Here is a 24,559-nt window from a genome sequence, read left to right as displayed (position 1 = left end):
TAGTATTAATTAAATATGTATATATATAATTATACATAAATACATAATATGAATAACTGTGGAAGTTATTAATTGTGTTCTCCAAGTATGATTTCTCCCCCTCTAGGCACATCATCATTTTTTTTTTCCTGCTTCCTTAAGGCTCTACTTGACTACTTAAGAATTTCCAGCCAATAATGTCTAAGCATAAACAATATAGTCATCACTGCAGGATAACTAGATCTACCCTATCTGAGTGCCAGATATCTTGTTAAGCATTTTACATTTATTAACTCATTAATTCTCACAATAACCCTATGAGGTAGATAGTTTATTATCTCCCCTTTACAGATGAGGAAACTGAGGCCTAGAGTAGTTAAGTAGTTTTCCCATGGTCAAAATCCACCAAGTGGCAGAGCTTAGATTTGAACCCATGGAGTCAGGCCTCAGCACCTATGCTCTCAATCACACAAATGATGAGAAGGCCTTTAGTTTGTGCAAGGAAGCAAAGTGAAGTCATCTGTTTGGGGAGAAACATATTTATATATGACAGTCAACCCAGGGGTCCATGGGGTCCTCTTATCATAGAGTTATCAGGGACTGTACTAAAGTCTTATTTTATGAATGGAACTGTACTAGTCAGTGTTTCTCTCTCTCTCTGAGAAAGAAAAGAAAAGAAAAGAAAGAAAGAAAGAAAGAAAGAAAGAAAGAAAGAAAGAAAGAAAGAAAGAAGGAAGAATGAAACAAAGAAAGAAAGAAAGAAAGAAAGAAGAAAGAAAGAAAGAAAGAAGAAAGAAGGAAAGAAAGAAAGAAAAAGAAAGAAAGAAGAAAAAAGAAAGAGAAAGAGAGAAAGAAAAAGAAAGAATGAAAGAAAAGAAATTGAGGAAGAAAAAAAAAGAGAGAGAGAAAGGTCTATTAGAAGGAATTGCCTCACCCAGTTATGGAGGCTGACAAGTCTAAAACTGCAGTGTGCAGACACAGGAGAGACAATCATGCAGATGAAGTCCAAAAGCAGCCTTCTGTGGAATTTTCTCTTACTCAGAAAAGCTGCTCTTTTTGTTCTAGTCAGGCCCTCAACGGTTTGGATAAGGCCCACCCACATTATGGACGTCAGTCTGCTTCAGCCTAAGTTCATCAATTTAAATGTTAGTCTCATACAAAAGAGCCTTCTAAGCTGACACATAAAATGGACCATCACAGGAATATAGGACCTAGAGGGGTTGAGTCAATAGTCCAAGTTTACATGACAAAGCCAACATCAGAGCTCAGACCTTCTGGTTCCCCAGTCAGTATGATCCTAACACACACTGTCTCCCTGTGAAACCGTGAGACCCATGTGCCACACTTGAGGAAAGAGGTAAGGAGGGAGTGAAGGTGCCCTGTTTAGCTCTGCTGTCTAATGGCAAGAACACAAAGGAGCTTTAATTCCTTCTTATCAATTCTTTTGTAGTTGATGCATCAAATGGAAGTTTTGATAAATAGCTATGGTCTGTTATTTACTGCTTCGAGAAATGGAAACAGAGGAACCACAAAATGTGGCTTAAAATTAGGTAAGGCATATGATTTTTTCCAAGCTGTAGCATTTTTGTTTAGGAGAACTGATGTTTGACCCCCTCAACTAAGAAAGACCGGATCCAGCCCACAATAAGGAGTAGGAGACAGACTGCATTTGAGCTCATCTGAAAATTGCATTTTAATCGCTTCTTTTATCTTAGACTCTCCTGACTTCTTAATTCTTATCTAAATGATATTTCTTGTCCCCCTGCCACATGCCACACTTTATGACATTACCAAAGCAGGTGTCAAACATTGTGCTTGGTGTAACATTGACCAACAACTCAGATGCTCAGAAACATATCATCTCGCTCAAGGTTAAAGGCATTGTTCCCTCTCCTATACATGCAAGATATGTGTATGGACGTGAGCTGGATAAACCTCAAAGCATAGACTGTTTGTATAGACATGATGCAACCAGGAAGTCTGAGAACTGAAAGTTTCAAGAGGTTTATCCAAAGTCAACCAATTTTTCCTTAAGATCCCCATTGCCAGATTATTTGCATGCCAATAACTACTAAATGGTGCGCTTTCTGGGTACAAAACACTGCTGAGCACTTTCCAAGTATTGATTCCTTTCTCTCATACATCCCCCAGGTCGTTATGATTATCCCCAGTTTATACATGTGGCAACTGAGATGCAAAGAGATTAAGTGACTAGCTCAGTGTCACCCCAACTAGCAAATGTTGGAGCCAGAAACCTATCTTCTCATCATCTAGACTGGGGGTTAGCAAACATTCCCTGTGAAGGGCCAGATAGTAAATATTTCAGGCTTTGTGGACCACACATTCTCTATTGCAACTTCTCAGCTCTGCTATTATAGCAAGAAAGCCACAGAAAACACGTGAATGAATGAGCATGGATGTGTTCCAGTAAGTGTTTTATGGACACTTGTCAGTCACACAAAACCAGCAGCTGCCTGGATCTGGCCCATGGGCGATGGTTTGCCAAACCTTCACCGAGACCATCACAGGTTCTGACTTGACAAAGAACTGCAGAATGAATCTAGGAATTCGGAGTGAAACGTGTCATTTCTCAAACCATGAGAGACTATGGACTCTGAAAAACAAACTGAGGGTTCTAGAGGGGAGGGGGGTGGGGGGATGGGTTAGCCTGGTGATGGGTATTAAAGAGGGCACGTTCTGCATGGAGCACTGGGTGTTATACACAAGCAATGAATCATGGAACACTACTTCAAAAACTACTGATGTTATGTATGGTGATTAGCATAACATAATAATAAAAAAAAAGAAACATGTCATTTCTACCAGCCAATCATAAAGCTGTAATTATCAAGTAAAATATTGGAAAGAAAGACCTTATCTCCACTTAAAAATGGATTTAAGTACCAGAGAACAGGCAGCTGAGATGTTCGGGTGTGTGTGTGGAGCAAGGTGAGTTTGACTTTGGGCCTAAAGTTCTACTCACAGATGTCTGTGCTGGGAAGAGAAAGCAGAGGGGTTGGGTGGGAAATGGCAGCACCATTCAGAAGGCAAGTGCAAGATAATGCCCTCTGGTTTTTCTCTTTCTTCCTCAGTTCTAGCAAGACTAATACAAGAATGTCCCCTTGCCTTCCCCACAGTGACTAAAGTAAATGAGACATTGAAGAAGTTCAAGAGGGGGATGGAGGTGCCTATGTGTAGGCAGAGGCCAGCTCTACTTTCTGGGCAAAGGAGTCCATTCAGTCTTTGGGTTTTAAAGCCCTGGGCTCCCAGGGAGCAGTTGGGGTGCCACCATAGGAGAGAGGGGTAACAGGAAACTTATTATCCCAGTGGGTTAAGTACTAAAGGCTGAAACCCTCTGGGTCAAATCATGGTGTCCCATTAGCAGAGCTTAGCTCTGAGGCACATCATTCACCCTGGAAGATACACAATGGTCTGGTCAGTGGTTGCCCCGCAGAGACTTTCAGGTGGATGGAACCAGCGGTGAACCCAAGCCATGTGACTGCTAGCACCAATCCAAGCCCAGCTTCGTGGGTGGGGTTTGATTAAGTTTGGCCCATTTGGATCAGGTCAACCCCACCAAGTTCCTGAGCAATTTGCAGAGGAGAGAGCCTCAAGAGGGAGATGTTGGACTTTCAGACAAGATGGCCCTTTGAAGGGCGAATCCATTTTTAGTTAGGAAAGAAAATGAATAGATGGGAAGTGTTTGCACCCAAGCTCTGGGAAGCCTTCACTGGGTTATCTGAGGACTAAGTGAGATCCTGTATTTGGAGACTTCCTCCTGTGGCCTGATGTGCCCCGGGGTATAAAAACTGTTCACCTCCATGCTCCCCACTTGGACATTCTCTACCCGTTAAGGAAGAGAGAACCCCATACAGGCTCTGCAGATTGACTCCTTGAGTCTCTGGGTTTTGAGACTGGCCCTCCCTTACTGGGCCCCCTACAGGGGCAGACCTACGCTGCCAGTTGGCAAGTCTATCTTCTCTTTGCCTTCTGCCTTCAGTGCTAGCCCTTAGCACACCTTCTTGGAACACCGAACTCCTCCCCTCTGCACACAGACATCTCCGTGCCCTTACATCCTCGAGCCCCAGGACTCCCAGATTCCCAGCTGGGATAAGAGGGCAGCTGAAAGTCCAGCTGAGGGACTAGTTACCCAAAAGCAGGTGGACAGGGTAGGGCACCGGTGGAGTGAGACCCTGGACGTGGGGCCCAAGGGACTGCACCTGGTGCCGTGTGAAGCGGGGGAAAGGTAGCACCCTGTTCTGCGGACACTGCCCTCTCTGTTCTTGTTGACTATCTGGAGGGCTGGGGAGAAGGGGCTGGTCTAAGGTCTATCTCATCATTCTGGTTATCAACAGTAGGAAACTTAGCAACATGAGTAGAGGAAATCAAAAGTAATATGCACTTGAAACTTTTTGAAATTGCTTATCATCTCTGCCTCATTACCAAGAAGCATAATCATGATTACTGACAGCCACTAAGTGTCACAATTGCTTCTTTTCCCAGTGTCCTGTATTCCCAAATCACCATCTCAAGACTTGCGGTTGCAGCTCTGATGAACGGGGCCGTCTCTACAAGCTGTACACGCACTTTTGCATTATCTCTAGATGACCGCTCTTGAAGGACCTACTGTCTTCTCTTAATGAGAAGAGCTCCTGGATCTCTTGTCAGCCTGGATCTTCCAGGTCACCGTCTTAGCATTTCTTTGTATTCTGACGCTCTGACTCCTGGGGCCTTGCCAACCTGGAGACACTGTCCCTCACAGGGCTGGCCAATTCCTAGAGATGATAGATGATTCACCTGCAAGCACACTTTCCATATGTAAGCCAACCAATACAGAGCCCATTCCCAACCACCTCTTTGACTGGGCTCTCACACTCTGGGCCACTATCCCCTTACACAGATGCCCCTGGGGTCAAGAACCAGACAACTAGAGACAACCCCTACACCCCAGAGCCCACCTAAATTATTCAAGCCAGCCAATCCTATGCCTGCTTATTCTGCTTCACCTGTTCCTTCCCATGGAAACCACAATAAGGCTCTTGCCCACATCCTTGTCTGACGTTCTGCCTCCTGAGGGACCCCATTGCTTCCCATATGGCCCTGCATGGCGTGGCATGGCCTCTCTTCTTGGAACTGTGAGTGACACTCATCTTTTCAATGGCAGTCATCTGATCTGCTGGCTTCACCGTATTTGAATAATAATAAAATCTACATTTTAAAATAGTCAAGTCCCCAACAAATGCCACAGATCTTCCTGCTCCTGTAAAAACTGAAAATGACCCAAACCTTCACGCATTAAAGATGTTCTAGCACACATATGCAAAGAAATGGCCCGGAGGGGGAGACATGGGCTTTTTTTTTTTTTATGTTATGTTAGTCACCATACAGTACATCATTAGTTTTTGATGTAGTGACCCATGATTCATTGTTTTCGTATAACACCCAGTGCTCCATGCAATACGTGCCCTCCTTAATACACATCACCGGGCTAACCCACTTTAGAGTCAGATTCTCGGGGAGCCTGAGGTTGTCTCCTGCCCTTCTGCTTTGGAGCTGGGTGGTTACTGCACCTCTCTGTGCTTCAGGCCCCTCGTTTGCAAATAGGAGGCTCAACTGGATTTCAACTGAAAAAAACCTGATACTTCAAAAGTTTGTATCATGCAATAAACACTCAAGATGATTATTTTTGCTGGCAACATTACTCTTCTTCAATAAGTAGTTACCCATATTTTTTTTTAACCAATAGGCCCAATCTTATCTGAATGAAGATTGTCATTTTCCCCTTTTCTTCAACTATTCTCTTAAACATTTGATTTGCATATGGTCATTAGAAAGGGTATAGACCTCATTAATCATTAAGGCTTCAAAACCTTTGGGTTAGAATTTGACTGGAGCCTCAAGCAGTGTTTTCCTAACTTGAAAGTTAAGGCAGCCAAGAACACCTCAGCGGACAGACCCCAGCTTGAGAAGCACAGCATTAAAAATTAAATACTGTCCACAGGGGTGATTTCTTCATGCTGACAGAATCTTAAAGCCAACAAATGGGGGCCAAACACAAATGAGGGCCCTGAAATATCACAGGAATGCATGAGGCTATTACCCAAATAATTCATGTTATGAACATAAATATGTAGAGCTAGATGGAATCTAAAGGAAGAAAAAAAAAAAAAACCTTCTCAAAGAGAGAGTCCCCAGGGATAGTTATAAAGTAGTTTTAAAGTAATTCAAATCATCTTGAAGATGAAAAAAAAAAAAAAGAAAAAAACGAGGTGAAGCCTCTGCAAATAGACCTTTTCCTTCTGGACGCACAACTTTTCTTTTTTTTTTAATTTAATTTAATTTTATTATGTTATGTTAGTCACCATACAATACATCATTAGTTTTTTTTTTTTTTTTTTTTTTTAAGATTTTATTTATTTATTTGACAGAGAGAGACACAGCGAGAGAGGGAACACAAGCAGGGGGGGTGGGAGAGGGAGAAGGAGGCTCCCTGCAGAGTAGGGAGCCCGATGCGGGACTCGATCCTAGGACCGTGGGATCATGACCTGAGCTGAAGGCAGTTGCTTAACCAACTGAGCCACCCAGGCACCCTAGTTTTTTTTTTTTTTTTTTTTTTTTTTTTTTTTAATTGCACTTTGTTTTATTGTACTTCACAGATAATGTGCTTTTTACAAATTGAAGGTTTGTGGCAAAACTGTATGGAGAAAATCTATTGGTGCCATTTTCCCAATAGCAATTGCTTACTTCCTGTCTCTGTGTCACATTTTGGTTATTCTCATAATACTTCAAACTTTTTTTAAATTTTATTATGTTATGTTAATCACCGTACATTACGTCTTTAGTTTTTGATGTAGTGATCCATGACTCATTGTTTTTGTATAACACCCAGTGCTCCATGCAGTACGTGCCCTCCTTAATACCCATCACCGGGCTAACCCATCCCCTCACCCACTCCCCTCTAAAACCCTCCGTTTGTTTCTCAGAGTCCATAGTCTCTCATGGTTCATCTCTCCCTCCGATTTCCCCCCTTCCATTTTCCCTTCCTTCTCCTAATGTCCTCCATGCTATTCCTTATGTTCCACAAATAAGTGAAACCATATGATAATTGACTTTCTCCTCTTGACTTATTTGACTTAGCATAATCTCCTCCAGTCCCATCCATGTTGATGCAAAAGTTGGGTATTCATCCTTTCTGATGGCTGAGTAATATTCCATTGTATATAAGGACCACATCTTCTTTATCCATTCGTCTGTTGAAGGGCATCTCGGCTCTTTCCACAGTTTGGCTATTGCGGACATTGCTGCTATGAACATTGCATATGGGGTGCATATGGCCCTTCGATTCACTACATCTGTGTCTTTGGGGTAAATATTCAGAAGTGGATGCACAACTTTTCTTAAATCAGCGTTCTGGACTAAAGAATTTATCCAGCTTCCATATTATAAACGTTAAGTCTTGGGCATGACAAGTGACTAAATCAACAGCGAGAAAAGATTTGCTCCTCCCCCACTGACACCTATAGTCTCAGCGTCATGGGCATGTCACCTGTGTGCTCACCCAGGGCATGTGCTCAAAGGCCTCCACACTTGATTTATCCCTGCTATCTTGAAAGTCTTACACTTTTTGAACAATGTGCCTGCATTTTCATTTTGCATTGGGCCCCTCAAACTATGCAACCAATCCTGTTCATCCCCACTTACTGCCCAAGGGGTGAAGGGTACAACCCAGGCGGAGAGCCGCCCTGGGAGGCTGCCTTGGGAAATGTGGAGGGCCATCAAGGCACCCTGACAGGAGGCTGGCTCTTCAGAGAACCACCTTCTGGTAGAAATATAATGAGCAAATTTAAAATCATTAAAAATTTAGCAGATACCAGCTTAGAAAAGATGAGGCACCCTACCAGCTGCCTGTTCTCTCTTGTTTATCTTGGCATTTGATTCTTTATTTGGTAGCAAATTAATCTGGGTAGTGATCCCTATCGTAAGTCTTCTGAGTGGTTGAAAGGGCTGATTTTATTACAAGAGATGAATTCTTGGATGCCTGCGGCCTGTTGGAAGATACAGAGCAGGCAGAGCAAATACATTCTGTTCTTTACAAGGTCAGTGTTCCAGAGAACTATTGTCTTGTATCTAAACAAACAACATAGGCGATTCCAGCTCCAAGCCCCTTCTCTTTATCTTTGGCATTGGAAACAGCAACTGGGATCACGCTGGTAATCACTGATCAGACAGGGAACAGACACAGAGACAAAGTTTGCTCTTAGCACCTCCCCAACTCTTTCCAGGGTCCCTGTTTCCTTTTTGTAAGATGCCTCTAATCCTCAGGTCCCCCTTTGCTCAGATACTGCTGTTGGCTCTCTGATGCTCCCTTCCTCCGTCGGTTGCCTGAGTGCCCTTCCACCTCCCACTTGCCAAGCCCTGCAACCTGTAACCTCAGGACTCCACCCTCAGCCCCTCGTCCCTAGAAAACACTAAGCAAACAGGACAGCTGAGGACTGATGACGTGGCAATGGCAATCAAGGAATGCTTGCATTTCACAAGAGGAGACTCCCGGATACAGAATCTGTAAGCACTGTTCCAGACGTGGGGGGTTCTAGGGGTACTTCCTTCCACACGTGACAAGGACATGATCCGGAGTAAGATGAGCTGGGAGAAAGGCTGTCGAGATCTACTTAAAATAATATTATATTTTGTTAAATGTTTGAAAACTTACATTATCAGAGGGAAAAAATGATGGTTTCTTCCACTGAGACTGTCTCAATACATCTCATTGCACGAGTTTTGCTAGCAACTGAGAGAAACTGGTGGGTCTCCAGGGGTGTGGCCTAGCTTCCCAAAGACATATCTCAGTGGCATTGGTGTATTTGCTCCACTGGTTTCTTACTTAAAATAAAAACAAGAAAATTAACTGTTGGTGGGAATGCAAGCTGGTGCAGCCACTCTGGAAAATAGTATGGGAGTGCCTCAAAAAGTTGAAAATAGAGCTACCATATGGTCCAGCAATTACCCTTCAGAGTATTTATCCGAGGAAACTGAACACACTAACTGAAACAGGTATGTGCACCCGTGTTCACTGCAGGATTATCTACAACAATGAAAATATAGAAACAACCTAAGTGCCCATGAGTGGATGAATGGATAAAGAAATTGTCGTAGGTAAACACAATGGAATACTACTCAGCCAGAATAAAGAATGAAATCTTTCCAGCTGCCAAATGGATGGACCTTTAAGGCATTCTGTGAAGTAAAACAGGACAGACAGAAACAGACAAACACTATCCATCACTTACTTGTGGAACTTCAAACAAAACCAAAACAAAAAACTGACCTCCTAGATAGAACAAATGGGTGATTGGCAGAGGTAGGGTGTTGGAGGTGGGAGAAATGGGTGAAGAGGTTAAAAGAAAAAAGAAAACAAGCCCAATTACAACATCTTTCTATTGTAAGTAAGCTGAACCCACAATGTGGCTCAAACTCATAACTGTGAGATCAAGAGTCTCATACTACACTGACCGCGCCAGCCAGGTAACCCAAATTATAGCATCATCCAAAGCGCAATGATTTGAGAAAGGCTAAAGTCATTTAATCTACAATATTTTGAGGGTTATGTATATATTTGGTAAACTTAAAAAAGAAAGAACACAGACTTCAGAGTCCCACACTCAGGTCTGTATCTGGTTCTAATATTTACTATGACATTGAGCAAGTCACTTAACTTCTTCTTTTTATTATTTTATTTATTTATCTGTGAGAGAGACACATACAGAGAGCGAGCAAAAGCAGGGGGAGAGAGAGAGGGAGAAGCAGACTCCCCACTGAGCAGGGAACCCGACACCGGGCTCAATCTCAGGACCCTGGGATTATGACCTGAGCCAAAAGCAGAAGCTTAACCAAATGAGCCACCCAGGTGCCCCTACTTAACCTCTCTTGTGCCTGTGTTTCCCCAGCTCTGAGGATAATATGAAAATTTACTTTTAGGATAGCTTTTGTTTTTAATTTTCTTTAAGAAAAAATTGTTTTTAGAATTAAATGAGATAGAGGTCACATAGAATACTCCTACAACAGTAAGCCCTCAATAAATATTATTATTTTTTTAAAATCTTATTCTGGGGGTGCCTGGGTGGCACAGTCAGTTAAGCAGCTGACTCTTGATTTTGGCTCAGGTCATGATCTCAAGGTCCTGGGACAAAGCCCCACATCGGACTCTGCACTCAGCAGGGAGTCGGCCTGAGGATTCACTCTCTCCCTCTGCCCCTGCCCCTCCCCTCTCGAATACATGCCTGTGCATGCTCTCTCTCCCTAAAGTAAATACATGTGTCAAAAAAAAAAAAAATCTTATCCTGAACATTTGGCTGTGGTATAATCAAAAGCAGTATAACTTTTCATATTTGGGCGTTATCTATAGTTTACAAAGCACTTTTATACACATTCTCTTATTTGAGTCATGAGATGGTCCTCAGGGAAGACTTTGCTTTTATTTTATAGAGGAAAAAAAAAAAACAGACTAAGAGAAGGGGTATGTTTTGTTCAAGGCTGCAGAGGTAACGCATGATCTTCTGATTCTCAGTCTAACCAAGGAGAAAAAAAATCCAAACATTGTAACAAGAGCCAAAGAAGGGAATTACATAATGATAAAGGAATCAATCCAAACAGAGGATGCAACATTTGTAAATATTTACCCACCCAACAGAGGAGCAACTAAATATGTAGAGCATATATGAACACACCTCAAAGGAGAAATCAGCAGCAATACCGTGGGGGACTGTCACACCTCACTTGTATCAATGGATAGACCATCCAGACAGAAGATCAATAAGGAAACATCAGCCTCAGACAACTAGGTAATTAGATGGAGTTAAGAGATACATACAGAAGCCTCCGTCCAAATGCAGCACATGGGATACACTCCTCTCAAGTGCACATAGAACATTCTCCAAGCTAGACCATATGTTATGCCACACAAGTCCATAAATTCAAGAAGCCTAGAATTTTCCAAAATGATGACTGAAATCAAATCAAGCATCTTTTCCAACCACAGTGGTATGGAATGAGAAATCAATTACAAGAAGAAAACTGGAATTTCACAAACATGCAGATTAAACAACATGCTACTGAATAACTAGTGGGTCTGTGAGCAAACCACAAGAGAAACCAAGAAATACTTGGAGACAAATGAAAATGGAATACAACATAGCAAAATTTATGGAATGCAGCAAAATGGGTTCCAAGAATGCTGCACTTGGCTGGCCTAGACGGCGGAGCATTGGGACTCTTGATCCTGTGATTGCAACTTTGAGTGCCCCATTGGGCATGGAGGTCAATATATTTGTTTTTAAATGTTTCATTTACTACTGGATCACGAGGGCAGAATTCGAGAGAAGCGATACCGTAAGACGAAACAACATTAGCATTATTGGGATCCCAGAAGAAGAAGAAAGAGAGAGAGGGGCAGAAGGTATACTGGAGCAAATTACACCAGAGAACTTCCCTAATTTGAGGAAGGAAACAGGCATCAAAATCCAGGAGGCACAGAGAACCCCTCTCAAAATCAATAAAAATAGGTCTACAACCCAACATCTAATAGTAAAATTTACGAGTCTCAGAGACAAAGAGAAAATCCTGAAAGCAGCTCGGGGGAAGAGATATGTAACCTACAATGGCAGAAACGTTAGATTGGCAACAGACCTATCGACAGAGACCTGGCAGGCCAGAAAGGATTGGCAGGATATATTCAGAGCAATAAATGAGAAAAATATGCAGCCAAGAATACTCTATCCAGCTGGGCTGTCATTGAAAATTGAAGGAGAGAGAAAAAGCTTCCAGGATAAACAAAAACTAAAGGAATTTGCAAACACAAAACCAGCCCTACAGGAAATCTTGAAAGGGGTCCTCTAAGCAAAGAGAGAGCCTAAAAGCACCATAGACCAGAAAGGAACACAGACAATATACACTAACAGTCACCTTACAGGCAATAACAATGGCACTAAATTCCTATCTTTCAATAGTTACCCTGAAAGGAAATGGGCTCAATGCCCCAATCAAAAGACACAGGCTATCAGATTGGATTAAAAAACAAGACCCATCGATATGGTGTCTGCAAGAGACTCATTTTAGACCCAAAGACACCCCCAGATTGAAAGTGAGGGGGTGGAAAACCATTTACCATACTAATGGACACCAAAAGAAAGCTGGGGTGGCAATCCTTATATCAGACAAATTAGATTTTAAACCAAAGACTGTAATAAGAAATAGGGAAGGACACTATATCCTACTTAAAGGGTCTATCCAACAAGAAGATCTAACAATTGTAAATATCTATGCCCCTAACATGGGAGCAGCCAATTATATAAGGCAATTAATAACAAAAGCAAAGAAACACATCGAAAACAATACAATAATAGTGGGGGACTTTAACACCCCCCTCACTAAAATGGACAGAATATCTAAGCAAAAGCCAACAAGGAAATAAAGCCTTTAAATGACACACTGGACAAAAGGGACTTCACAGACATATTCAGAATATTCCATGCCAAAGCAACGGAATACACATTCTTCTCTAGTGCCCATGGAACATTCTCCAGAATAGATCACATCCTAGGTCATAAAGCAGGTCTCAACCGGTACCAAAAGATTGGGATCATTCCCTGCCTATTTTCAGACCACAATGCTTTGAAACTAGAACTCAATCACAAGAGGAAAGTCGCAAAGAACTCAAATACATGGAAGCTAAAGAGCATCCTACTAAAGAATGAGTGGGTCAACCAGGAAATTAAAGAAGATTTTAAAAAATTCGTGGAAACCAATGAAAATGAAAACACAACTATTCAAAATCATTGGGATGCAGCAAAGGCAGCCCTAAGAGGAAATTACATAGCAATACAAGCCTTTTTCAAGAAACAAGAAAGTGGCTCAGTTGGTTAAGCGACTGCCTTCAGCTCAGGTCATGATCCTGGAGTCCCAGGATCGAGTCCCGCATCGGGCTCCCTGCTCAGCAGGGAGCCTGCTTCTCCCTCTGACCCTCGCGCCCTCTCATGTGCTCACTGTCTCTCTCATTCTCTCTGTCTCAAATAAATAAATAAAATCTTAATAAAAAAAAAAAGAAACAAGAAAGGTCTCAAATACACAACCTAACCCTACACCTAAAGGAGCTGGAGAAAGAACAGCAAATAAAACCTAAGCCCAGCAAGAGAAGAGACATAATAAAGATCAGAGCAGAAATCAATGAAATAGAAACTAAAAGAACAGTAGAAAAGATCAACGAAACTAGGAGCTGGTTCTTTGAAAGAATTAACAAAATTGATAAACCCCTGGCCAGACTTATCAAAAAGAAAAGAGAAATGACCCAAATAAATAAAATCATGAATGAAAGGGGAGAGATCACAACCAACACCAAAGAAATACAAACAAGTATAAGAACATATCATGAGCAACTCTATGGCAGCAAATTAGATAACCTGGAAGAGATGGATGCATTCCTAGAGATGTATCAACTACCAAAACTGAACCAGGATGAAATAGAAAACCTGAACAGACCTATAACCACTAAGGAAATTGAAGCAGTCATCAAAATCTCCCCACAAACAAAAGCCCAGGGCCAGATGGCTTCCCACGGGAACTCTACCAAACATTTCCAGAAGAATTAATACCTATTCTTCTGAAACTGTTCCAAAAAATAGAAATGGAAGGAAAACTTCCAAACTCATTATATGAGGCCACCATTACCTTGATCCCAAAACCAGACAAAGACCCCATCAAAAAGGAGAATTACAGACCAATATCCCTGATGAACAAGGATGCAAAAATTCTCACCAAACTACTAGCCAATAGGATCCAACAGTACATTCAAAGGATTATTCACCACAACCAAGTGGGATTTATCCCTGGGCTGCAAGGTTGGTTCACCATCCACAAATCAATCAACGTCATACAATACATTAACAAAAGAAAGAACAAGAATCATTTGATCTTCTCAATAGATGCAGAAAAAGCATTTGACAAAGTACAGCATCCTTTCTTGATCAAAACTCTTCAGAGTATAGGGATAGAGGGTACATACTTCAGTATCATAAAAGCCATCTATGAAAAACCTAAAGCGAATATCATTCTCAATGGGGAAAAACTGAGAGCTTTCTCCCTAAGGTCAGGAACGCGGCAGCGATATCCACTACTACGACTGCTATTCAACATAGTATTCGAAGTCCTAGCCACAGCAATCAGACAACGAAAAGAAATCAAAGGCATCCAAATCGGCAAAGAAGAAGTCAAACTCTCACTCTTTGCAGATGATATGATACCTTATGTGGAAAACCCAAAAGACTCCACCCCAAAACTGCTAGAACTCATACAGGAATTCAGTTAAGTCGCAGGATATAAAATCAATGCACAGAAGTCAGTGGCATTCCTATACACCAACAAGACAGAAGAAAGAGAAATGAAGGAGTCAAGCCCATTTACAATTGCACCCAAAACCATAAGATACCTAGGAAGAAATCTAACCAAAGAGACAAAGGATCTGTACTCAGAAAACTATAAAATACTCATGAAAGGAATTGAGGAAGACACAAAGAAATGGAAAAACGTTCCATGCTCATGGATTGGAAGAACAAATATTGTAAAGATGTCAATGCTACCTAGAGCAATCTACACATTCAATGCAATCCCCACCAAAATACCATCCACTTTTCTCAAAGAAATGGAACAAATCATCCTAAAATTTGTATGGAACCAGAAAAGACCCCGAATAGCCAGAGGAATGTTGAAAAAGAAAAGCAAAGCTGGCGGCATCACAATTCCGGACTTCCAGCTCTATTACAAAGCTGTCATCATCAAGACAGTATGGTACTGGCACAAAAACAGACACATCAATCAATGGAACAGAATAGAGAGCCCAGAAGTAGACCCTCAACTCTATGGTCAACTCATCTTCGACAAAGCAGGAAAGAATGTCCAATGGCAAAAAGACAGTCTCTTCAACAAATGGTGTTGGGAAAATTGGACAGCCACATGCAGAAGAATGAAATTGGACCATTTCCTTACACCACACACAAAAATAGACTCCAAATGGTTGAAAGACCTCAATGAGAGACAGGAGTCCATCCAAATCCTAAAGGAGAACACAGGCAGCAACCTCTTCGACCTCAGCCTCAGCAACTTCTTCCTAGAAACATTGCCAAAGGCAAGGGAAGCGAGGGCAAAAATCAACTATTGGGTCTTCATCAAGATAGAAAGCTTTTGAACAGCGAAAGAAACAGTCAACAAAACCAAAAGACAACCGACAGAGCGGGAGAAGATATTTGCAAATGACATATCAGATAAAGGGCTAGTATCCAAAATTATCAAACTCAACACCCAAAGAACAAAGAATCCAATCAAGAAATGGGCAGAAGACATGAACAGACATTTTTCCAAAGAAGACATCCAAATGGCCAACAGACACATGAAAAAGTGCTCAACATCGCTCGGCATCAGGGAAATCCAAATCAAAACCTCAATGAGATACCACCTCACACCAGTCAGAATGGCTAAAATTAACAAGTCAGGAAAGGACAGATATTGGCAGGGATCCAGAGAAAGGGGAACCCTCCTACACTGTTGGTGGAAATGCAAGCTGGTGCAGCCACTCTGGAAAACAGTATGGAGGTTCCTCCAGAAGTTGAAAATAGATCTATCATATGATCCAGCAACTGCACTGCTGGGTATTTATCCCAAAGATACAAATGTAGGGACCCGAAGGGGTACATGCACCCCGATGTTTATAGCAGCAATGTCCACAATAGCCAAACTGTGGATAGAGCCAAGATGTCCATCGACAGATAAATGGATAAGGAAGAAATGGTATATATATACAATGGAATATTATGTAGCGATCAAAAGGAATGAGATCTTGCCATTTGCAACGAGGTGGATGGAATTGGAGGGCATTATGCTGAGCGAAATAAGTCAAACAGAGAAAGACATGTATCAAATGACCTCACTGATAATGAGGAATTCTTAATCTCAGGAAACAAACTGAGGGTTGCTGGAGTGGGGGGTGGGATGGGATGACTGGGGGATAGACATTGGGGAGGGTATGTGCTCTGGTAAACCTTGGGAATTGTGCAAGACGGTTGAATCTCAGATCTGTACCTCTGAAACGAATAATTCAATATATGTTAAGAAACAAAAAAAAAAAAAAAGAAGAAAAAGATATCAGGAGGGGAAGAATGAAGGGGGGTAAATTGGAGGGGGAGATGAACCATGAGAGATGATGGACTCTGAAAAACAAACTGAGGGTTCTAGAGGGGAGGGGGGTGGGAGGATGGTTTAGCCTGGTGATGGGTATTAAATAGGGCACATTCTGAATGGAGCACGGGGTGTTATGCACAAACAATGAATCATGGAACACTACATCTAAAACTAATGATGTATGGTGATTAACATAACAATAAAAATTTTTTTAAAAAATTAAAAAACAGTGGTTCTAAGATGGTAGTTTATAGTGATACAGGCATAAATCAAGAAACAAGAATCGTCTCAAATAAGCGGCCTAACTTTCCACCTCAAGGAACCAGAAAAAGAACACGGAAGCCCAAATTTAATAGAAGAAAGGAAGTAACATCTCAAACAAATAAATCAAATACAGACTATGAAGGCAATAGAAAGATCAACAAAAGAGCTGGTTCTTTGAAAAGAAAAAAGCTGAGGGCGCCTGGGTGGCTCAGTTGGTTAAGTGACTGCCTTCGGGTCAGGTCATGATCCTGGAGTCCCGGGATCGAGTCCCGCATCGGGCTCCCTGCTCAGCAGGGAGCCTGCTTCTCCCTCTGACCCTCCCGCCCTCTCATGTGCTCTCTGTCTCTCTCATTCTTTCTGTCTCAAATAAATAAATAAAATCTTTAAAAAAAAGAAAGAAAGAAAAGAAAAAAGCTGACAAATTTTCAGCTAGCCTCAAGGTAAAAAACAAAAGAATGAGTACACATAATCAGAAATGAAAAAGATGTTTCCATTGATACCATAGACAAAGGCTCATAAGAGACTACTGTGAACAATTACACCCCGACAAGTTTGACCGTCCAAAAGGAAAGGATAAATTCCAAGAAACACACAACCTTCCACGAATGAATCATGAAGACACAAATTCTGAACAGACCAATTACCAGTAGGGAAACAAAATGAGTAATTAAAAACCTCTCAACAGTCAGGAGTCCAGATGGTTTCCTGGTGAATTCTACCAAATTTTCAAAGAAAAATGAATACCAATCCTTCTCAAACTTTTCCACAAATACAAGAGGAAGGAATGCTTCTCAACTCCTTTTAGGAGGCCAGCATTGCCCTTATCAAACCCTACCAAAATACCACAAGAAAAGAAAATTACAGACCCGTATCTGTGATGAACATAGATATAAAAATCCTCAACAAAATAACAGCAAACGAAATTCAACAATACAGGAAGAAGTATGAACAAGTCAGATTTATTTCAGGGATGCAAGGGGGGTTCAACATCCACAAATCAATCAAAGAAATAGGCCACATTAACAAAACAAAGGGTAAAAATCGTATGATCTTCTCCACCAATGCAGAAAAAGCATCTGACAAAACGCAACACCCATTTTGATAAAAGCTCTCAACAAAGCAGGTATACAGAGAATGTAACTCAACCTAATAAAGGCCATACCTGAGAAGCCACGTCCTATGCAAGAGTGAAAGCCGAAAGCTTCTCCTCTAAGATCAGGAACAAGACAAGGATGCACACTCTCGCCACTTCTATTCAACATACAGTTGGCCCTTGAACAATGCAGGGATTAGGGTTGCCAACCCCTGTGCAGTTGAAAATCTGAGAATACTTTTGAGTCACCCAAAACTGAACTACTAATATCCTACTGTTGACCACAAAAGTTATCAGGAACACAAAGATTTGATTCAACATATTTTGAATGTTATATGTATTTTAGACTGTATTCTTACAACAAAGTAAGCTAGAGAAAAAGAGTGTGATTAAGAAAATCCTGATGGAGCTTGGGGCTCAGTTATTAAGCGTCTGCCTTCGGCTCAGGTCATGATCCCAGGGTCCTGGAATCGAGCCCCACATTGGATCCAAAGACTGTGGGGAGCCTCCTTCTTCCTTTCCAACTCCCCCTGCTTGTGTTCCCTCCCTTGCTGTGTCTCTCTCTGTCAAAAAATAATAGTGTGGAGGTTCCTCAAAAATTTAAAAATAGAGGTACCCTATGACCCAGCAATTGCACTACTGGGTATTTGTCCCAAAGACCCAGATGTAGTGAAAAGAAGGGCCATTTGCACCCCAATGTTCATAGCAACAATGTCCGCAATAGCCAAACGGTCGAAAGAGACGAGATGCCCTTCAACAGATGAATGGATAAAGAAGATGTGGTCCATATATACACTGGAATATTACTCAGCCATCATAAAGGATGAATACCCACCTTTTACATCAACATGGATGGGACTGGAGAAGATTATGCTAAGTGAAGTAAGTCAAGCAGAGAAAGTCAATTATCACATGGTTTCACTAATTTGTGGAACGTAAGGAAAAACATGGAGGACATTAGGAGAAGGAAGGGAAAAATGGGGGGGGGATTGGATGAGAGATGAACCATGAAAGACTATGGACCTGAGAAACACACAGGGTTTTAGAGGGGTGTTGGGAGGATTGGTGAGCCCAGTGATGGGTATTAAGGAGGGCACGTACTGCATGGAGCACTGGGTGTTATACGAAAACAATGGACCGTGGCTCACTACATCAAAAAGTAATGATGTATTGTATGGTGACTAACATAACATAATAAAATTAAAAAAAAAGAAAAAGAAATAAATAAATTCTTTAAAAAAAAAAATCCTGATGAAGCTAGAGTGTATTATGCTAAGCAAAATAAGTGAGTCAGAGAAAGACGAATACCATGTGATTTCACTCCTAAGGATTTAAGAAACAAAACAGATCAACAAATGGGAGGGGGAATACAAAGAACAGAGAGGGAAACAAACTGTAAGAAACTCTTGATGCTGGAAAACAGAGATTTGACAGAGGGGAGGTGTTTGGGGGATGGTCTAGCTGGGTGATGGGATTAAGGAGGGCACTGTTATGATGAGTAGTAGGGGTTGTAAGCAAGTCATGAATCACGGAATTCTCCTGAAACCAATATTGCACTGTATGTTAAGTAAGGAGAATATAAATAATCATTTTAAAAGAAAAAAAAATTCAAAAGGACAATACCTTTACAAGCAATGCCTGTATTTACTGAATAAAAAATGTATTAAGTGGACCACACAATTCAAAACGACGATGGACAACGGTCAATTATACTACTGGAAATCCCAGCCAGAGCAATTACACAAGAAAAATAAAGAAATAAAATACATCCAAATTGGAAAGGAAGAAGTAAAGGTCATTATATTCAGGGGCGCCTGGGTGGCTCAGTTGGTTAAGGGACTGCCTTCGGCTCAGGTCATGATCCTGGAGTCCCGGGATCGAGTCCCGCATCGGACTCCCTGCTGGGCATGGAGTCTGCTTCTCCCTCTGACCCTCCTCCCTCTCATGCTCTCTGTCTCTCATTCTCTCTGTCTCAAATAAATAAATAAAATCTTTAAAGAAAAAAAAAAAGGTCACTATATTCAAATGACAGGAAGAAGCAGGGAGTTCCTGGGAGATACTGAAGAAGTTGAGGAAGAACAAGGCAGGGTGTATGGAAAGTGCCTTACCGGTTTTCCAAATCCCTGGGCATGTTCCATCGTGTAGGTGTCTTTTGAGATGCTACCAAAGGTCGCCGCTGCTGTCTACTCAGGCTCTTGCGGCTGGGCAGCCAACTTCTTTAACTCACTGGCAACCTCTGAGTCATCACTGTCTCTTGACCGTCATTCTAGGGGGAGAGGAGCACATAAAATGGGTCTCATTTCTCTCAGTTGGGATGGTCTGTCAGCTCTTGATCTGAATCACTAACCAACGCCGTTACATCTGTGCCCATAAAGCACTGCGAGGGAATAAAGACTACGACGGTAACAGAAATAGAGAATACTTATCCCTCTGTATTCCCCTGTGTTAGGCCCTATTCTAAGCTGTAAGGTGCAGAGTCAAGCAGAGAGGCATGAGGGTTTCGGATACGCCCCAATCATGGAGAGGTTGGAAGCACAGGTTTTGGAGCTGCAAAGACAAGGGATTGAAATCTGGTTCCAAGCATTATCTGCGTCTCTAAGACTCAGAGGCCTATCAGGATCCTAGCCCATGGAGAAGTGCAAACTGATAAAGGGTGTAGAATGCTTAGCCAGCGCCAGGCACAGAGCAGCTCCTCAATTAACTCACGATGATAATCATGAGGATGGCAATCACGGTGTTCCTTCCCCGGTGCTAGCAATAACAATAACTAATACTTCTGTGATATTCATCCCAAAGACTCGTACTGCACTTATCTCGAGCCAGGAACCATGATTTACATTGATTTTGGAAATGGGTTCTGTGTACTACTTCACTAAATCCCCAAAACAAGCCTATATAGGTCCTCTTTGCAGACCCATCTCTCAGATGAGAATTCTGAGGCCTGGTGATTACCTATCTTGCTCAAAGTCACACAGCTGGAAGTGGAATAAGAGGAATGACAACCTGTACTCTGAACCAGTCTAGAGGAAACCCATTACCTACGTTAAATCTGCACCATAACCCTAAGGTTTTGCTGTTCTGCCCAATTTACAGATGGAGAGACTGAAGCTCAGGCCCAGGGCAGAGGCCGAACTCAACTGGCCTCCCCAATGGGAGGAAGCAGGACTTGGCACGCCGCCTCAGGCTCAGCCTCTGGGTCCTGGGTGGCCCCCTGTGTGCCCTGCAGATACCAGGCTGAGGGGCACCTCTTCCTCGGAACCGCAGCATGCTAGGGTTCCAAGGACACCGCTGCCCCTGGCTCTCTCTGCTCCCAGCCATACCGCCACAGCCCCCAGCTACCGCCACTGACACCCGCTGCCCATCGCAGATGCTGCTGCTGACCGCCGACGCGGCTGGCCCACGCTGCCGCTCTCTGCCGCCTGCTGCTTGCTGGCGCTGGCTGCCCAGCGCTGACCCTGCCCGTACCACCACCGGGCCGCTGCCCCCGCCAGCTGCTGCCAGTTACCGCTGCCTACCGCCCCAGCCACCTGCCCGCCACCGCTTCCTTCCACTGCCGCCTGCCACCCTTGCCTGCATCCCCTTGCCTCCGCCTGCCTGCCCGCACCCCCTGCTGCCATTTACCGCTCTCTACCGCCGCCACCTGCAGCCCGCCACCTGCCACCTCCTCTGCTGTCACCAGCCTCTGCTGCCTAAACTCGACGGTGCCTGCCAACGCTGCCAACCTACCGCCGCCAACTGCTGCCGCTGCTCCCTGCAGCCCGCTTGCCTCCGCTGCCTGCGGCCACTGCCGCCTGCTTCCCACACTGCCTGCCCCCACTGTGGCCCGCCTCCCCCTGCCACCTGCCCCCACCTGCCGCCGCTTTCTGCCACCGCTTATGACTGGCTGCGATTATCAGCCGCCGCTTCCTGCCTGGGCCCTGGGGCCTGCAGCCCGCCACGGCCTGCTGCTGCTTACCTACCACCGCCGCCTACCACCGCCTGCTGCCACTTACCATTACCCGCCACGCCAGCCCACGGCCACCACACGCCTATCGCTGCCGTCTACCGAACGCTGCTGCCTGGCCCTGCCACCTGCCGCCGCTTCCTCCTGCCGCTTACCACTGCCTGCCCCCGTCTGCCACCTCTTGCCGCTGCCGCCCCCTGCCTGCCCCTAGCCGGGGCCTGCCGGCCGCCACTACCTGCCCCCACCACCTGCCCGCCGCCGCTTCCTGCCGCCCCCACCTGTCGCCACTGCCTGTTGCCACCTGCGGCTACTGCGTACCCCCAGTGCTGCAGCCTGCCTGCAACTGTCTGCCAGCTGCCTGCCGCAGCCTGCCTGCCCCCGCCCCCTGCCGCCGCCGCCCCCTGCCACCTCCTTCCACCACCCGCCGCCCTTGCCTGCCTGCCGCGGCCGCCTGCCTGCCTGCCGTTGCTTACCACAGCCTGCCACCGCTTCCTGCCGCCGCCTGCAATCGCCTACCGCCGCCGCCCACCACACTTGCCTGCCGCTACCTGCCTCCCTGCCCCCACCGCTTACTGCCGCCTCCTGCCTCCACTGCCTCCACCGCCTCCCGCTGCCACATACTGACCCCACTAACCCGGCACCTACCGCTGCCGCCACCCGCTGCTGATACTCCTTCTGCTGCCTCTGCTGCCCGGAGCTTCCGCTGCTGCCCAACGCTGAAGCCGACTGACACAAGCACTACTGCTGCCGCCGCTGCCGCCACTGACGCCGCCGCGTAACCCGACTATGCCCGCCGGCGCTTCCGGCGCCCCTCCCCACGCTGACTCACTCTGCCGCCGCTACCCGCCTGTGCTGACCCCGCCCCTATCGCGGCGCCTGCCTCCCCCGTCGGTGACTCCGGCTGAAGCCAATGGCACCTGCTCTTGAGGCTTTCACACACCGCCGCCCAATGACCCGGGGCTGCCCAAAGCTAGCGCCCCTGCAGCCCTTGCTGCCCCTGCAGCCGATGCAGCCGCAGACCTCACCCGCTGGTGCTGCCACCGCTGCCCCCTCTGATGCTGCCCGCTGCCGCCTGCCACCGCCTGCCACCGCCTGCCTGCCGCTGCCTGCCGCCACTGCCCACCAGTGCTGCAACCGCCGCCTGCCACCGCCTGCCTGCTGCCGCCACCAGTCAGTACTACCACTGCCGTATGCCACTGCCGGCCCCTGCTGCCGCTTACCTCTGCCTGCCGCCGCCACCTGCCTTCTGCCACCCACCGCCCTTGCCTGCGCCTGCAGCCTGCTGCCCGCCGGCATCCGTGACCGCCTGCCTGCCGCCGCCGTCTGCTGCCGCAGCCTGGCTCCACCGGGCCCAGCTACCTAACCCCGAGAATGCATGCCAACGCTGCCTGCCTACGCCAACCGCTGCCGGCACCGCCGGCCTACTGCTGCCGCCTGCCTAATGCTGCTGTCTGCCACCTGCCTGCCCCCGCCGCCTGCCTGCCGCCGCCGCCTGCTATATCCTTACACCACCCGCGGCCCTTACCTGCCATGGCCTGCCTGCCAGCCGCTGCTTACTGCAGCCTGCACCTGCTACCTCTTACCTACCGCCACTGCCTACCGCTGGCGCCTGCAGCCCACTGCCCCCACTGCCTGCCTACGCTGCAGCCTGCCTCCTCCTGCCACCTTCGCCCGCCACCTGCCTCCTCTGTCTGCCGCCGCTTCCTGCCACTGCCGCCTGACACCGCTACCGCCGCTTCCTGTTGCCGCCTGCCTGCCGCTTGCCGGGGCTTGCCTGCCTGCCGCCCCAGCTGCCTGCGTCCCACCGCTTCCTGCCGCCGCCGCCTGCTACCTCCTTGCACCGCCCGCCTCCCTTGCTTGTGGCTGCCTGACTGCCAGCCACGGCTTACCACAGCCTGCCCGCGCTGCCGCCTGCTGCCACTGCCGCCTGCCTTCGCTTCCTGCCGGGGCTGCCTGCTACTACCTACCACCACCGCCTGTCTGCCAACCCTGCCTGCCGCCGCCCGCCGTCCTTGCCTGTGTCCCCCTGCCTCCGCCTGCCTGCCCGCACCCCCTGCCGCCGCTTACCGCTGCCTACCGCCGCCACCTGCCGCCACCACCACCACCACCTGCCTACCGCGGCCGCTTGCAGCCCGCTGCCGACGTTGCCTGCCACCGCCTGTCTGCCCCGACTGCCCGCTGCCCGCTACAGCCCACTGCCACTTCCCTACCACCGCCGCCTGCTGCCGCTTACCACTGCCCGCCACCGCAGCCTGCCACCACCGCATGCCTACTACTGCCGCCTCCCAACAGCTGCAATTCCCGCCTTCCTAACACTGCTGCCTGCGGCCACCACTTGTCCCCGCCACCCGCCTGCCACTGCTTCCTGCCACCACCGCCTGTTGCCATCTGCGGCTACTGCCACCAGCCTCCGCTGCCGAACCTCGACGATGCCTGCCAACATTGCCTGCCTACCGCCGCCACCTGCTGCCGCTGCCCCCTGCAGCCCGCTTGCCCCCACCGCCTGCCGCTGCCGTCTGCTGCCCTCACTGCCTGCCGCCGCTGCAGCCCGCTTCGCCCTGCCACCTGCCCCTGCCACCTGCCGCCGCTTTCTGCCACCGCTTACAGCCGGCTGCGACTGTCAGCCGCCGCTTCCTGCCTGGCCCCTGCACCCTGCAGCCCGCCACGGCCTGCTGCTGCTTACCTACCACCGCCGCCTGCTGCCACTTACCATTACCCGCCACGCCAGCCCAAGGCCACCACACGCCTATTGCTGCCGCCTACCTAACGCTGCTGCCTGGCCCTGCTGCCTGCCGCCGTTTCCTCCCGCCGCTTACCACTGCCTGCCCCCGTCTGCAACCTCTTGCCGCCGCCGCCCCCTGCCTGCCTCTGGCCGTGGCCTGCAAGCCGCCGCCACCTGCCCCCACCACCTGCCCGCCGCCGCTTCCTGCCGCCACTGCCTGTTGCCACCTGCGGCTACTGCGTACCCCCAGTGCTGCAGCCTGCCAGCAACTGTCTGCCACCTGCCTGCCGCAGCCTGCCTGCCCCCGCCCCCTGCCGACGCCGCTGCCTGCTACCTC

General features: G+C 46.5%; 1 protein-coding gene across 1 annotated transcript in view; it reads left to right on the top strand.

Moving 5' to 3' along the window:
* LOC135362480 (proline-rich protein 36-like) overlaps positions 1-22,863 on the top strand; it is a 49,032-nt gene extending 26,169 nt beyond the window's left edge. The window contains exons 6-8 of the mRNA XM_064577711.1: positions 20,872-21,814; positions 22,223-22,391; positions 22,504-22,863. Of these exons, the coding sequence (XP_064433781.1) occupies positions 20,872-21,814; positions 22,223-22,391; positions 22,504-22,863 (1,472 nt within the window). The remainder of the gene's footprint in view (positions 1-20,871; positions 21,815-22,222; positions 22,392-22,503) is intronic.
* The last annotated feature ends 1,696 nt before the right edge of the window (positions 22,864-24,559 follow it).

This window comes from Mirounga angustirostris, unplaced genomic scaffold, assembly GCF_029215605.1.
Source record: "Mirounga angustirostris isolate CCGP_5_RB_7025 unplaced genomic scaffold, mMirAng1.0.hap1 SCAF_14, whole genome shotgun sequence".
Taxonomy (NCBI): Eukaryota; Metazoa; Chordata; class Mammalia; order Carnivora; family Phocidae; genus Mirounga; species Mirounga angustirostris.
This window is presented reverse-complemented; position numbering and strand designations above follow the sequence as displayed.